This window comes from Oncorhynchus clarkii, chromosome 12, assembly GCF_045791955.1.
Source record: "Oncorhynchus clarkii lewisi isolate Uvic-CL-2024 chromosome 12, UVic_Ocla_1.0, whole genome shotgun sequence".
Taxonomy (NCBI): Eukaryota; Metazoa; Chordata; class Actinopteri; order Salmoniformes; family Salmonidae; genus Oncorhynchus; species Oncorhynchus clarkii.
The window spans coordinates 29,658,318-29,675,424 of record NC_092158.1 but is presented as its reverse complement, the minus strand read 5'-3'; the positions used below and the strand labels follow the sequence as shown (position 1 = coordinate 29,675,424).

General features: G+C 41.9%; 1 protein-coding gene across 1 annotated transcript; it reads left to right on the top strand.

Annotated features, from left to right (window-relative positions):
• Positions 1 to 2,104: 2,104 nt before the first annotated feature.
• On the top strand, positions 2,105 to 15,631 carry LOC139421974 (sestrin-3-like). Its single transcript, XM_071173116.1, has 10 exons — positions 2,105 to 2,400; positions 8,628 to 8,693; positions 8,973 to 9,173; positions 11,196 to 11,378; positions 11,527 to 11,760; positions 11,874 to 12,021; positions 12,116 to 12,234; positions 12,316 to 12,506; positions 12,693 to 12,837; positions 13,575 to 15,631. Exons 1-10 carry the CDS (start codon positions 2,323 to 2,325, stop codon positions 13,659 to 13,661), a joined length of 1,452 nt encoding a protein of 483 aa, XP_071029217.1. The 5' UTR covers positions 2,105 to 2,322; the 3' UTR covers positions 13,662 to 15,631.
• The last annotated feature ends 1,476 nt before the right edge of the window (positions 15,632 to 17,107 follow it).

The window sequence follows — 17,107 nt, the reverse complement described above, 5'->3', positions numbered from 1 at the left end:
AGTAGATAATTGCTTTTTTGCTCAAATAAAATATGGGTGAAGTAGGCAAGAATGTCCTTTATTTTCAGGCATCAGACCAGCCTAATTCTCCCTTGAAACATTGTTTTTGTGTTTATTAGCATAAATTACACATTATGTTATTGCATTTTGTATTCGATGACATTTCAGATTTAGATATGAGCATTTTACGAAGTAGTCAAAGTAGCTTTAGTTAAGTAAACTGTTTTTCTCAAAGGTAGCTTTAGTGTAGCTTAACTTCTTCCAGTGTGTAGGAATTGGTAGCTTGGTAAACTATATTTTCAGAGTAGCTTTCCCAACACCCGTATTTAGGGGTTCACAGCGAGGCTGTCAAACCTATTTTTATTCTTACAATTTTTTTCTCTTGACATGGTCAAATAAATAACTCAAGTACAGATTGGTAACTTTTTTCTAATTTGGCACACAGAAACTAGAGGCCTTGAGTAACTTGGTAAAAACAAAATGGCACGATTTGCCTATAGGTGGGTATCACTAGCAGGCCCGCTAGTTTCTCGAAGCTCCGCTACAGCTAGCTTCACAGTTGGGTGCACAGTTCGCATATGCCGGTGTAGGTTGTGCGTAGAACCGGATTTATATGAGATTTTGTTTTGGCAAATTCTACACTGTGCTCTAACATAGTCTACATTATTAAAATGCATCCACATGCTACTGTGCTTCCGACTCATTTTCCAGCTGTTGTTTTCACAGCTGTCCGTCCTCTCTCTCCTCGCTGCTAAATGTGTGACTGTGAGCGAGTTGGCTCGGCCCTCACGCATCTTTGGTTCATTGGTTGACACTGTGTGTCTGATTGACAGGAACAACAGGTAAGGCTGTTAGTCTGAGCAGACAGTCTGAAAGAATGTGTTGAACATTTAGGCCTATATATTTGATTTCTTTGTTTATTCTTTGAATTTGTTAATTCTATTCATTTAAATCTTTTGATTATTCATATTTAATGTTTTAATATTTTTATAAATAGATTTGTCTCTTTTGATATGCGAGCCGGCTCCCAACGTTCACCACAAGAGCTGGATCTTAGAGCCGACTCGTTCGCGAACGACCCATCACTACCACTCATGGCTGCACCCCTACACAGTCATGTAAAATACATAGATTAGGGCCTAATTCATTTATTTCAATTGACCGATTTCTTTATATGAACTGTAACTCAGTAAAATCTTCCAAATTGTTGCATTTTGCGTATATATTTTTGTTTAGCATAGTTCACTACTCCCCAGCCCTGGGTGAGACTTGAAAGGAAGAAGAGAGAGGAGGTGAAAGATGATGAGACATGTCTTTACATGTCTGTGGGGCTGGATTAGTCAAGATTTCTGCTGAGTGGTTTTGTTACCACTGCTGCTCTCTTTGTTCGCTGACTCAATGTTGTACTTGTATGAAATATTTTCTGCTTCCTCAACTAATAATGCATTTCAAATTAAAGAGAATTTACAGCATACCAGCAGAAAGTATGGTGACTCACGTCAGACTTACCAGTACTACCAGTACTATACACGAAAAACAAAAGCAGGATCCTTCCTTTATGTCTGTATTTATTTATAGTTTTTAGTATAAAGATGAAAATAATGGTTTTATTCTTGAAGATCTACCTGGCTGTAGGCCTGTGTTGTGTTGCTCTGCAAATTGCTGAGCCTTCGTTTTTCATCTTGTTTGTTTACACACACACACACACACACACACACACACACACACACACGCACACACACACACGTCCAACTTTATTGCCTATTACTAAAACAAACCTTGTAGACCAGAGTATTGTATCCTGGTTCTATTCATGCTGTCATATCCAATTGAAATGACTTATGACAAACGCATTGTAATTTATCTATACATCGTAACACAAAGAAAAGTAATCAAATTGTATTATTTTGCTGAATGTTGTTTTTTCCTTTATTTGGTACGGATTCAAGTTGCTTTTTAGTTTTGGGTCTAATAAAAGGATGCGGGTTGTGGAAAGTTATTGCTTTAATAGCTAACTAAAGACAGCAGGCGTATGTTGTTTCGCAAACACACCCCTCTAGCTGTTGTGCGTCGCTATTGGCTGGTGGGCGTGCCCACCTCCGGCAGAGCAAAGTCAGAAGTTTGCTCACGGAACTGCCTGGGTTTGTGTGGTGAGCGAGACTGGGGAAGACAGAGCCTCCGTATACCACTCTCGAAAAACGGCTTCGTGATAAAACAACTCTTCGGTCTCCCCAACCCACCACTACCACACCTGCAAGAGAGTGACATAGGCCTACAGTTATTTAAAGTACCGTTTCTACGACGGTTACAGTGGCGGCCAGCATGAGCTTCAGTGCGGACTCCACCTCCCCCAACCCATTTCACATGTGTAACATCTGTCAAAAGGTGATACGGAAAAAGGTATGGTGTTTTCAGATTGATTTCTCCAAATGTTATTTTTACTAGTCGACCAATAGCATGTTTTATCAAGGTGATTAGTCATTCCTTCCAATTTAGATAAAATATCATTGCACCCTATTAAGTTTTCAATTAGATCCTAGTACAGTAAGTCGCCTATAGACTCTAGTAGGCTTTGATTAGATCTACTGATTCAGACAGCAGACATACACATTTCTTTTCATGGGTCTAATCCTTCCCTTACTGATATGTTTGTATTACATTCTGCATTTCAACATCATCTCTATATTTGCTTCAGGACATAAATTGCTTTAGATTTAGGCCTATTGTAAATAATCTGAAATCTAATAATTTATTTATTAATCATGGGCTTTTTTGCAGTTCATGAACAACATGAAAGTTAATAATAATTTTGATGACAATCAGGCTGTTTTTCCATTCAAACATATCAGACAACAATCTGCAAAAATGGTTCCATTTGCATTGATTTAATTCCCAGTATGGTCATCAATCAGTATGATAGCAATAGAGTTGGGGGGGAATTGATAAGAGTCTCTAACTCACTCACTGCATGTAAATGGTAAACTCATTAGAAATGTATCTGCATTTTGCACACAGATGGCACATATCCATTACATAATTAATGTACTCAAAAACATTTAACAGAACAAATAGAGACTGCCTTTGATATAGTTTAGCATGGTGATCATATTTCCACTGCATCACTTCAATTTTCTCTGCAGATTCACTGTGAAGTACCATTTGTATTTACATTTAGTGGTAAAATTTGTATAGGCATGTGAGTGTATAGATTTGGACAACTATACCATGAACCTATATGCTAAAATGATTGTAATCTGTCATAGAATAGAAAAAATGTTATTATTGACTTCAAGTGTAATTCATTTCAAGTACATTTCTAAAAATGTTTTGGTATATTTCTAGTTAATCCCTACTTTTATCTAAATCCACCTCTTAATTCCTACTTCTTTCTAAATCTCTACTTCGGTCTAAACAACATTCTGTTGAAGAACTTCAAAAGCAGCTCTCAGTCAATGAATGCATCAATACTCTGTCCTATCCCTGTTGCCACAGTTATCGGTTTAACAACAAAACATGAGGACATACAGATTACAATGCCTAGAGACAGCTTTGTCTGTATGCACACCAGAGTCAGCCCTTTCATGACAAGCATCACTGACAGAAAAAAAAACACTTTCATGTCTGCCTCCTACATTTACCAATAGATACTGGTAAATACTCTATGCCTCAATCAGATATATACATATACTGGTAAAGACAGAAACTATAGATATTTTATTTTGTAGGTTAAAACCCAAAAGGTTTCATAGAGGTTGTTCTCAACAGACACCCTATTGGTTGGAAATTAGAGAACTGTCACTTGGCATTTTACTTAATTTATCTTTAAGTATGAGGTAAGATTCTTGTTTTTGATTACTTTATTACTTATTTAACAAATACTTATCCCACAATTACAACTGTCTATTAGTTTTTTGTGTGATGGAGACAGACGGGTCCAGGCTCTTTTTAGATCTGCACAGGCCAGGATATATAGGAGCACTTGAGCCACATCTCTCTGTATCATCTCAGGTAGTTGCATCAGCCACGCTGCCCCAGCAACAGACACGCATCACACATAAAGGGCCAGAGGGCAGAGAGAATAGGAGAATAGAGGGGGATAGAGAGAAAGAGGGAGGGATTGCTACCAGGTTGCACCTGTCTGCAGCACAGGGCAGGTCTGTCTGTCTGTCTGTCTGTGTGTGTCACCGGTGGCAGTGGGAGACACAGGGCTTCAACCCAATTAGCTAAATTCACGGGAAATTGCCTGTCTGTTGACAGAAGGCACATTCAAAGGTCTGTTATGTAATAAGACATATGCCACTGGAACAGAGAGGGGTCTCTCTGACTCTTTCTCCTCCACCCCCATATGTATTGAGCCTACACTGTCGTTAGCTTGTGTGACATCATTTTACAGTTCTTGTTTACAATGTCCTTCATAAATATTATACCCTTCATGTACATTTTTTCAAAATGGTATATATTTTTTCTCTATCGGTATATTGGACTTTAGCTATATTATTTGCTGTAATATTAAATCTGCCTTTTCTGGAGGATGAAATTGTAGCCAACTCTGTATGACTTCATTTAAACAGGAGGATACTTTAAACAGGCATCCATTGTCAATCCACCGAAATGTAAGGTTTTAATCTGCAAAAAGGTAAAGATAGGATGGGCCTCTCTTAGTAGCTTGCTAGAAATCCTATTTGGATTTACAGTAGATACAATGGAGGCTTTAAGAGAGGTTTAATGTCTTAATATTTAATCGTTTTAATGCTCATGTTCGTTATATTAATATGCTCGTTTAACTTTATCTGGTTTGCCATTCCAAATAAATTGAAAAAAAAAAATGTCTTGCATTGTTTGAAAAAAGGATTCTCCTGGAGTCAGTAGAACATGACTAAATATGTCAACTGTAATTTCACTAGAGAAACTGGTACATTTTCCAGTTACCAAACAATTGATTCACATTCAAAATCCTTTGTTCCCTAAACCTAATCCCTAAATCTAAAATAGCCTTTTTTCTTGTGGGGTTAGGGTTAGTCATGTCCCCAATTTTCTTGTTTTACTATCCTTCTGAACAAAAATATAAAATGCAACATGCAACAATTTCAAAGATTTTACTGAGTTACAGTTCATATAAGGAAATCAGTCAATTGAAATAAATTCATTAGGCCCTAATCTATGGAATTCATATGACAGGGAATACAGATATCCATCTCTTGGTCACAGATACTTTTTTTTTTTTACGTTAGGGGGCCTCCCGAGCGGCGCAGTGGTCTAATAGCTGTGCCAATTGAGATCCTGGTTCGAGTCCAGGCCCTGTCCCAGCCAACCGCGACCGGGAGACCCATGGGGAGTCGCACAATTGGCCCAGCGTCGTTCTTGTCCCATCACGCACTAGCGACTCCTGTGTTTCCTCCGACACATTGGTGCGGCTTCTGGGTTAAGCGGGCATTGTGTCAAGAAGCAAGAAGCTGGGTTGTGTTTCAGAGGACGCACGGCTCTCGACCTTCACCGCTCTCTCGAGTCCGTACGGGAGTTGCAGCGGGAGTTACCAATTGGATACCACAAAATTAGCGTTGTGGATCCATCAGTATCTAGTGTGACCACCATTTCAGGCCTGTGGAATGCTGTCTCACTCCTCTTCAATGGCTGTGAGAAGTTGCTGGATATTGGCGCAAACTGGAACATGCAATCCAGAGAATCCCAAACATGCTCAATGGGTGACATGGATAAACTGGGACATTTTCAGTTTCCAGGAATTGTGTGTAAAATAGCCTTCTCCGGTGACCATCGAAGATTTGCTCACTGAAGTCGGTTACGACGTCAAACTCTTGTCAGGTCAAGACCCTGGTGAGAAGGGTGAGCACACAGATGAGCTTCCCTAAGATGGTTTCTGACAGTTTGTGCAGAAATTCTTCAGTTGTGCAAACCCAGAGTTTCATCAGCTGTCGGTGGCTGGTCTCAGACGATCCCGCAGGTGAAGAAGCCAGATGTGGAAGTCCTCGGCTGGTGTGGTTACACGTGGGGTCTGCGGTTGTGGGTCTGGTTGGACGTGTGTACGAAACAAATTTGTCTGCAGTTGTGGGGCAAGTGTACGAAACAAATTTGTACACAACATTTGAGAGAAATACACTTTTTGTGTATGTCACACCTGTACATTCGTACACTAGCCCCACAACTGCAGACAAATTAGTTTCGTACACATGTCCAACCAGCCCCACAACCGCAGACCCCACGAGAGAGCGTACGGACAATTTCTGGGATCTTTTATTTCAGCTCATGAAACATGGCACCAACACTTTACATGTTGCGTTTCTATTTTTGTTCAGTGTAGTATTTAAAAGTATTTTTACTTAGTTACTTTACATCACTGCCTCTGGGAAGAGATCTCTTTAACCTCCCTCTCTCCTCAGAGCTCTCAGTACATTAAGTTCAATAGATGTACAGGTGTGACATACACAACCTAACATAAATCTACACTTTAACATGCCAGACTCACACACGCACGCACACACACACACACACGACAATGTGAACCATAAAGCTGCCGTTCTTTCCTCTGCCCAGGACTTGATCCCAATGTTCCATGGCTAATGTGTGTGCACACAGGCTGTTTGCTCATCTCAAAAGGTTACAAGAGGAGGGGGTTACTTTACCTCTGAGCAAATGGATTGATGCACAAAGGCCTGGCTGTTACATTTTAGTCACTTAGCAGACATTCTTATCCAGAGCGACTTACAGGAGCAATTATGGTTGGATGCCTTGTTCAAGGGCACATCGTTAGATCTTTCACCTAGTCGGCTCAGCGATTTGAGCCAGTGTACTTTCGGTTACTGGCTCAATGCTCTTACCCGCTGGGTTTACCTGCTGCCCATTACATATCAAACCTCACTTCTATACAGTGCATTCGGAAAGTATTCAGACCACTTCCATTTTTCCACATTTTGTTACATTACAGCCTAATTCTAAAATTGCTTAAATTAAATGTTTTTCTCAGCAATCTACATGCAATATCCCATAATGACAAAGCGAAAACAGGTTAGACATTTTTTCCCATTTACAAAATAACAATAAATACCTTCTTTACGTAAGCATTCAGATCCTTTGATATGAGACTTGAAATTGAGCTCAGGTGCATCCTGTTTACATTGATCATCCTTGATGTTTCTCCAACTTGATTGGATTCCACCTGTGGTAATTTATATTGATTGGACATGATTTGGAATATATAAGGTCCCACAGTTGACAGTGCATGTCAGAGCAAAAACCAAGCCATGAGGTCGAAGGAATTGTCCTAGCTCAGAAACTGGATTGTTTCGAGGCACAGATCTGGGGAAGAGTACCAAAACATTTCTGCAGCATTGAAGGTCCCGAAGAACACAGTGGCCTCCATCATTCTTAAATAGAAGAAGTTTGGAACCATCAAGACTCTTCCTGGAGCCAAAACTGAGCAATCGGGGAAGAAGGGCCTTGGTCACGGATGTGACCAAGAACCCGATGGTCACTCTGACAGCGCTCCAGAGTTCCTCTGTGGAGATGGGAGAACCTTCCAGAAGGACAACCATCTCTGCAGCACTCCACCAATCAGGCATTTATGATAGAATGGCCAGACAAAAGGCACATGATGGCCTGTTTGGAATGATAGAATGGCCAGACAAAAGGCACATGATGGCCTGTTTGGAGTTTGCCAAAAAGCACCTAAAGGACTCTCACACCACGAGAAACAAGATTCTCTCGTCTGATGAAACCAAGATTGAAGTCTTTGGCGTCACGTCTGGAGGAAACCTGGCACCATCCCTACAGTAAAGCATGGTGCTGGCAGCATCATGCTGTGGGGATGTTTTTCATTCAGCGGCAGGAACTGGGAGACTAGTGAGGATCGAGGGAAAGAAGTACAGAGAGATCCTTGATGGCAACCTGCTCCAGAGCACTCAGGATCTCAGATTGGGGCGAAGGTTCACCTTCCAACAGGACAATGACCCTAAGCACACAGCTAAGACTGCGCGGTCGTGGCTTTGGGACAAGTCTCAATGTCCTTGAGTGGCCCAGCCAGAGCCCGGATTTGAACCCGGGTTAAGCGGGCATTGTGATCGAACATCTCTGGAGAGACCTGAAAATAGCTGTGCAGAGACGCTCCCCAGCCAACCTGACAGAGCTTGAGAGGATCTGCAGAGAAGAATGTGAGAAAATCCCCAAATACAGGTGTGCCAAGCTTGTAGCATCCTATCCAAGAAGACTTGAGGCTGTAATCACTGCCAAAGGTGCTTCAACAAAGTACTGAATAAAGGGCCTGAATACTTATGTCAATGCAATATTTCAGTTTTGTTATTTTGAAAATTTCTAACTAATTTTTTCTTTGTCATTATGGGGTATTGTGTGTAGATTGAGGGGGAAAAAACAATTTAATCAATTTTAGAATAAGGCTAAAGTAATAATGTGGAAAAAGTCAAGGGGTCTGAATACTTTCCCGAAAAGTATGCTCTCTTTTTCACATCATTTAAGTTTTTTTTCTCTTTGTTTCCCCAACATGGATGAGTTCATTTAATTAAGTGGTGCTTAAAGTGGGGTTGTACATCTAATTCCTTGTGTACTATGGTTCCTTACCTAACCCAGTTTCCTGATCTAACGCTCTTGTCTCGTCTCAGGATAAAGGAGTCAGAGTGCCGCGACCCTTCTCCAGTGGACCCAGTGCCTTCATTCCAAAGGAAGAGGTGAGAAAATGCTTTCGTTCTGTCTTGAGGCTATACTTTCCCCTGTCCTGCTTACACTCTCGTTTTCGGTCACTTTTGTTTAATCTCTAACTTTTTCCCCTTTGTCTTTCTTTCCACCTTTATCTTCTTCTAGCTTCGAATTTAGGTGTAAACCATATTTTAGATTACAGCAGCAGCATTTTTACTGTAACACGATTTCAATACACACTGCCTAACTGAAACCTCTCTCTTACCTGTCCGGCCGGACCCCTTCCCCCTATCCCTCCTTCCTGGTTCCAGATTGTGGAGGCGTCCCAAGTGGACCCCCTCACAGAGCAGCTCCTAGCCGAGGCCTACTCTCCGTCAGGCCAGGTGGACCACCTGACCCAGGTGATGGGACTGCACCCCCACTACCTGGAGTCCTTCCTGCACAGCCAGTTCTACCTGCTGAGGATGGACGGCCCCTTGCCTCTCCACTGCCGACACTTCATCGCCATCATGGTAAACACTGGAGTAGGATGAACAAGAGATTATCATTGGGTGTGTCTAAAATTGCATCATAGTTCCCTATATAGAGCACTACTTTAGACCAGAGCCCTGGGAACTCGTCAAAAGAAGTGTAGTATATATAGTGTGCCATTTTTCCCTGCAATGGTTGAGGTTAGGATATAGGTACGGTAAGCTGATCCTACAGGCAACTTCTACCTGAAGCTGCATGATACAGGATAGGTCAACGGTCAAGCTAAGCCGAGGGGGATGTCTCCTGCATAGACACGTCCTCTCTTAGATTCTCCCTCCCTGCTCAGGAGACCTACCTAACACATCTTCTACTGATTTTATATCATCTCCATATTCACCCATTTCCCTAACAACCAATAGCTGTCCCGACGTGACAGATTATATATATTTTTTTATAGTGTTTAAACTTTCGTCTCAGTGCTGAGATTCCCCGGAGTGAGGGAGAGAGAGGGAGAGGTGTGCGCACGCGCCTAGGCATACTGGCCACTCAACACCTCCATACTGGCCACTCAACACCTCCGTCTGTGGAGCTTTGTTATGCAGCCATCTCAGAGGGTCCTCCCAGCCCACCTCCAACTCACCCAGTTCCTGATGTGGCCCACAACTAGGCCAAAGTCTGCCCCCTCACTCTTAAAGACACAGCATGTTATGTCAGGAGGAACAGCTGAATGCAATGCATTGTCAAAGAACCATGTGGAAACCATCAATGTGCAGTTTAAAATAAGTCATGCTGAGAAGTGACAGTATACAACATGCATATAAAATATTAATTTAGTATAGATCATGCATATACAGGGAAAATGTATGCTTTATATTAGTCTGCCAAGCCAGCTACATGGTGAATGCCAACTAAAACAGGACTGTAAAATACAGTACTACCCAGAATATTTCTTTGATTTTTATTTCACCTTTATTTAACCAAGTAGGCTAGTTGAGAGCAAGTTCTCATTTACAACTGCGACCTGGCCAAGATAAAGCATAGCAGTGTGAACAGAGAACAACACAGAGTTACACATGGAATAAACAAACATACAGTAGGAAAAGTCTATATACAGTGTGTGCAAATGAGGTAAGATAAGGGGGAGGTAAGGCAATTACTAGGCCATGGTGGCAAAGCAATTACAATATACCAATTAAGCACTGGAGTGATAGATGTGCAGAAGATGAACGCGCAAGTAGAGATACTGGGGTGCAAAGGAGCAAGATAAATAAATAAATAAATACAGTATGGGGATGTGGTAGTTGGATGGGCTATTTACAGATGGGCTATGTACAGGTGCAGTGATCTGTGAGCTGCTCTGACAGCTGGTGCTTAAAGCTAGTGAGGGAGATATGAGTCTCCAGCTTCAGTGATTTTTGCCATTCGTTCCAGTCATTGGCAGCAGAGAACTGGAAGGAAAGGCGGCCAAAGGAGGAATTGGCTTTGGGGGTGACCAGTGAGATATACCTGCTGGAGCGTGTGCTACGGGTGGGTGTTGTTATGGTGACCAATGAGCTGAGATAAGGCGGAGCTTTACCTAGAAGAGACTTGTAGATGACCTGGAGCCAGTGGGTTTGGCGACGAGTACGAAGCGAGGGCCAGCCAACGAGAGCGTACAGGTCGCAGTGGTGGGTAGTATATGGGGCTTTGGGGACAAAACGGATGGCACTGTGATAGACTGCATCCAATTTGTTGAGTAGAGTGTTGGAGGCTATTTTGTAAATTACATCGCTGAAGTCGAGGATCGGTAGGATGGTCAGTTTTACTAGGGTATGTTTGGCAGCATGAGTGAAGGATGCTTTGTTGTGAAATAGGTCGCCGAATCTAGATTTAATTTTAGATTGGAGATTCTTAATGTGAGTCTGGAAGGAGAGTTTACAGTCTAACCAGACACCTATAGTATATAGAACAATAATATAAATAGTTTAGACAGTAGAAAACAACAAAGTATATGCAGTAAAGGAAAGGTTTTCCCAGTAGGCTATAAATATAGATATGAAAGCCTCCCCTCTTTCTCTCTCCAGGCTGCAGCGCGTCACCAGTGTTCCTTCCTGGTGTCTCTGCATGTGCGTGAGTTCTACAGGATGGGGGTGTGTCTGGACTGGCTGAAGGGCCTGCAGTACGTCCCTCAGAGACTGAGGAACCTCAACGAGATCAACAAGCTCCTAGCACACAGACCTTGGCTCATCACCAAGGAGCACATTCAGGTTAGAACACAGACATACATAAAACATACACATATTCAAGTACATTATCCACATATGCACATACTGTATCTATTCAAAAACACAACTTTTATCCACATACGCAGACAAAGTAACTCGCACCAAACCTTTTTCTTCCCCTCTACTTTAGAATTTGGTGAAGACAGGGGAGCACAGTTGGTCTTTGGCAGAGCTGGTCCATGCTGTGGTCATATTGGCCCATTTCCATGCTCTGGCCAGCTTTGTGTTTGGCAGTGGCATCAACCCCCAGGTTGACACACAAAACACCAACGGCTTCCAGGCCGTCTTGATCAGCAACTACTGTACATGTGACCTGGCCAGCGACCATCACCTGGACCGAGATCTCAGCAGTAGCAGCCCTGAGGTGAGATTTAACTATGTGTGTTTGGAGGGATTGTGTTGGAAATGCATCTAAGTATGTGTAACTCTATTGTCATAATAATATAATAATATAATCATTTGTTGTGTGTGTTTCAGACCACAGACTCGGTCAGTGAGTTGGAGGCGCTGATGGACAGAATGAAGAGGCTGCAGGAGGAGAGAGAGGAGGATGAGGCTTCGCAGGAGGAGATGGCCACACGCTTCGAGAAGGAGAAGAAAGAGAGCCTACTGGTGGGCTCTGGAGGTACTGCAACCACACCTGTTCCTGTTGTCTCTCTCTCACTGAGTAAAGGGATTACATGATTACTAATTATGATCTATCTCCATTGTGACTGCAGATTTGGAGGATGAGGTGATGCCCACATCCAAAGTGTCTCAGTTTGTGGAAGATGCCACCTTCGGGTACCAGGACTTTGCTCGACGCGGGGAAGACAATCCACCAACTTTTAGAGCACAGGTGGGTGATAATGGAAAACCTTAATTCTACTGTCATGCCTGAACAACTTCACTCGCTTTCTCTCTGTCTCTCTGTCTGTAGGACTACTCGTGGGAGGACCATGGTTTCTCTCTGGTCAACAGGCTTTATTCAGACATCGGGCTGCTGCTGGATGACAAGTTCCGGACAGCGTGTGACCTGACCTACTACAACATGGCCAGTCACGAGGACGTGGACACCACCATGCTCCGACGTGCACTCTTCAATTACGTGCACTGCATGTATGGCATCAGGTAAGGCATCAGTGCCCTTTCTGTCACATACATTTCTCATTCACTATCAAGTGTGGATACTTAGTATTAATCAAGTTAGTGTGATAATGATAATATTTAAATGAGTGAGTAAGTGTTTATTGAAGCCCTGAAGTAGTCCATAGCAGACCGTAAAGTGATGCTCCAGGCTTGATGTCCTGTCTGCAGATATGATGACTATGACTATGGGGAGGTGAATCAGCTATTGGAACGCAGTCTGAAGGTCTATATAAAGACCGTAACATGTTATCCAGAGAGGACCACTCGTCGCATGTATGACAGCTACTGGAGGCAGTTCCGCCACTCCGAGAAGGTTAGAAAACTGCAGATGCTCGTATTTGTGAGAGTGTATAATCGTTTGGTGTTTATGTACGTGTGTATCCGTTTTGCTTTGCTTTACACTGTCAACAGCCACAAAAATGATCTTGTGAATCCTGATATGTCTTTGTAACTAGGCCAGAGTTCAGTGGCAGGATTGGTCATGCTCTTAGATTGTGTTTCTGCAGGAGGCTTTGGCTCATGAGTACACTAGGACTATTGAGCAGAGCTGGAGGAAATGAAGCTCTTGGCCGCAGGAACATGCTGTTATTGTGTTTTGGTTGTTCTGCAGAGAGGCCCCCTGTTGGAATCTGACTGGGCTGAAAGAGATGAAAGACGAGCTCGAGTTATTATTAGAACCAGCAGCGTGGAAGTGGGTCATTGTCTTGTTTTTAATGCTCCGGTCAAGACAACCTGGAACAAATGTCTCATACCTGACGTAATGAGGACAGCAGCATTCACTTTAGTTAGTAATTATGTCTGTACAAGCATCTTTTCCTTCAGACCCCATTAAAACGTTTCTCAATAGAATCTCACTTGGTTTACATATCCGACTCAGTGAGATGTCTTTTGTCTCTTACAGCCTTGTGCTACATTCTGCAAATGCATATCCATTTTACAGCTCAATGGCTGTCCATACTGCAGTCCATACCATTCCAGTTATATAAAGTAACTGCACTGTGTTATAGTATGTATGGTATGCTAATCCTCTGGCCACCATGCCCCTTCCAGGTCCATGTGAACCTACTCCTAATGGAGGCCAGGATGCAGGCAGAACTGCTATATGCCCTGCGCGCCATCACACGCTACATGACCTGACCAACCACAGCGGGCCATCTGTCTCCACCTGACCAATAGAAACCCCAGCCCACGTCCCCCCCAACACCGCTACTGGCCTTCCCCCTCTCCACAGCCCCAGGAATGCGGCCTCTGGGAACCAGGAAACTGTCTCACTACCAGTCACGTGTCACTGGCCTCTTACTGTATGGTTGGATGGGGACTTTTACCCATTTTATTTTAGCTTAATGCCCTTTTAAAAGAGGAAGTATGTGAAAATGAAGGAAATCCTACTGTGAGTGTGTAAAAATTGTGAAAACGAGTGCACGTTCTCATCCTTTTTTGGCAAAATGATATTGCCAGTTTGGCTTTAGTGACATAGTGAAGGGGTTGGAGTTCATGACTAACTTTAAAAAATATATATTTATCCAAGCAACCTCAAAGTACTGCACTGTGCTCTAAGGAAATACTGAATAGCCGGAAACGGTGTTGCACAACGTAGAATATACCTCTGAATGTAATGCCTTGATTTGGTACAGTCCCACCAATATCAGGTGTAAGATTAAAATGTTATCTGAGAGAGCAAGCCCTTTTGTGGCACTATTTTAAAAAGTGCAATATTTCTACATAATTTGCAATTTAAAAAGATAGACTTAGCTAAATGACGTTGCCATGAGCAGCACCGCAGATATTGAGATGAGTGAGATGCAAGACTTCACCCTAACAGTCACACACAGTATCTTCGCATGGGTATGAGTTCGCTTCACACTTACAGAAGTTGAACCTCTCGCTTCATCACTCTTAGTTGTTGCAGAAATTGACCCACTATGCTGTTTACTTTTATGCATCTGTCATATCGCTGAGTTTACCTTTGACAGGATAATTACGCTTTTCAGTATATTTATACCTTTGTCAATAAATCTGTCAAATTAAAATATTTCTAGAGAACTATTTATCTGCAATGTTTGTCCTAATACAGAATATAAATCACAGCAGGTAGCGCACAAGATTTTGTGGCAACATTATCAGCAATTTTAGGACTTCTATAATTTTGTTCTGTGCCAAATGTTTCTCACTGGGTCTGTAAGACATTAAGATTACATACTTGTCTATTTCGACCAAAGATGCAGTGTACAGATGTTAGATCCATGAGACATTTTCAAAACATTTTTATATTCCATTAGGAAGTACATTTTTAGAACTGCAATAAGCTATGTAATGCTGGGAATGTGCTCTGTTTTGTTTTATAATTACTGAAGTATCACCACATGAGTGTGTTCCTAATCCTAAAATCTGCACTGTTAACTTTGTATCACCAGCATTTATTTGATGCTTATTTCTTCACCAGTGTAGGGTTGAAAAAATCATAGTGTTTTTGTGAATTGTTGTTGCTCTTTGCACATCTGTATCTGCAAATGTAGGAACTGCTGATGGCAGTGTCAATCATTTTTGCAGATATTTACTGTAGGAAAAAAAACCTCCCAGTTGGAAATATGCAAGAAATGTCAGTGTTTCCTTAAATCCCCTCCCTCTCAAATCTTTCTTGCATTTAATTTCTCAGATGTGAAATGTGTCATATTTTACCCCCCCCCCCCCATGTATAGGTTTAGTTACAATGTTTAATCAATGCCTCTGAACTCCGATGACATTCACCAAAGTACTGTTTACTTTTAGTTTGAGTGGATTTTCATATTTTATTTGAATAAACAGTGTTAACAATACCAATTAGGCTCTGTATCATCAGAATTATAACTGATGATGGAAGCTGAGTTGTCCAAACTTTACAAAATGATAATCTACCGGTCTGAGAGTTAAAGCTGCACTTCTCTCTTTCCCAGATTGTGCTTCAGGATTGTTGTAATAGTTTTGGGAGGTCGTGCCTTCATCAAAGCCACATTCAGCCATTTGCCCCCCCCCCCCCCCCCCAAAAAAGCTAAAAGGACAACAGTGCAACTGAAACTGTACCTCGCCTGTAAGGACATTTTCAAAACAATAAAGAAGTTACAAATACATTATGTGTTCTGTTTATTTGATATATCAACATGCATACTGGTAACTTGATGTATGATACTGGTATGTGTGTATCTGTAGCATCAGTCAACATTTTAATAAGTCATTCTAGATAGAAAAACTGTGGCATGGAAAATTAGGCTATTTAGAAAAATGTCTCCCACAAATACACATACTGTAAAATCGGGTTTCAAAATTGCTGTTCGACCTCAGAGGTTCAACTGGTTAGCTAGACATGATAATGCCACAGAACAATGAGCCAGATATTTCATTGGATGTATAAGTGCGAAGCATCTGCTTGGCGTTTCCACTCACTGCCAAATATGGTAATGAGAGGAAGCCCAGTGACCAGCAGATGGAGAAGTTGGATTTTGGCCAACATTACGCACATTTTCTCATGAATTAAACGTTTGATCTCAATACTGTTTTCTGTTCCCAAAAATAGAATATGTTACGAACAGAGAGGACTAAGTCATGTAGATTTTACCCTTTCCCAAATAAAAAACAATATTGTTGTTTAGAATGAGGCTAATTGAGTTCTTGCACACGCATGTCACAGAGAAGGCTTTGGATGTCAATTAAGGCAGCAGAGGGCGAATGACACATTTCAGTTGAATGCATTCAAGTGTACAACTGACTAGGTATCCCCCTTTCCCTTCCCTTTCCATAACGGAAATATGCAAATATGTGCTAGAACGCGCCTATAAGATCTCGTTAGTGCGTGCTTGGCTCTGCCCTCTCCTCTTAGGATCCCTAACCCTGGACCCATCTTTCTCTACTACTCTTCACTGCCTCAGCATCTGACACCTTCTGTACTCTCTGATCCTGGCAACCTCAACCAGCCTTTCTCTTACCAGACACCTCTGATCTCCAACATCATGGGTACCCCTATAGTTTACACACACAACTTTTTCCACCTATACACCTTCCTTTGTATCATGTCCTTCTGCACACTTATCAATTTATCCTCCTCAACACTTAATGCCACTCCAGTTATCACTCCTTTCAACGGTGCCCTGCTCCGGAGAGGAAAGCAAGTCACAGTTCTTGTCCCCAATCGTGTGGCACACGTTCACTCACTCTGAACACTTTTGCAAACAGTTAGTGTCATTTTAAAACGTGCACAAGACAGTTCACAGAATTGTCCATTTAAAGAAATGTTGGCAATTTATTCATTACTACATTTAGCTAACATTAGGTAGTTAATCCAGAGATTCTTACCTTTGCCTCGATTCGGTAGTGTAACAGCATTCCTCCTCCTCTTCTGAGGAGGAGATTCGAAAAGGATCGGAGGACCAATGCGCAGCGTGGTAAATGTCCATAACATTTATTAAAAGACAAACTGAACACTACAAAACAATAAACGTGAACATGAACAAAAACCGAAACAGTACCGTGTGGCCAAAACACTCACACGGAAACAAACACCCACAACTCAAAAGGCTACCTAGGTATGATTCTCAATCAGAGACAACTAA

Coding starts and splice junctions, on each gene's coding strand:
- LOC139421974 (XM_071173116.1), top strand. CDS start 2,323: ATGAGCTTCAGTGCGGACTCCACCTCCCCCAACCCATTTCACATGTGT. Junction 2,401..8,627: donor AAAAGGTGATACGGAAAAAG/GTATGGTGTTTT, acceptor GTCTCGTCTCAG/GATAAAGGAGTCAGAGTGCC. Junction 11,761..11,873: donor TCAGCAGTAGCAGCCCTGAG/GTGAGATTTAAC, acceptor TGTGTGTTTCAG/ACCACAGACTCGGTCAGTGA.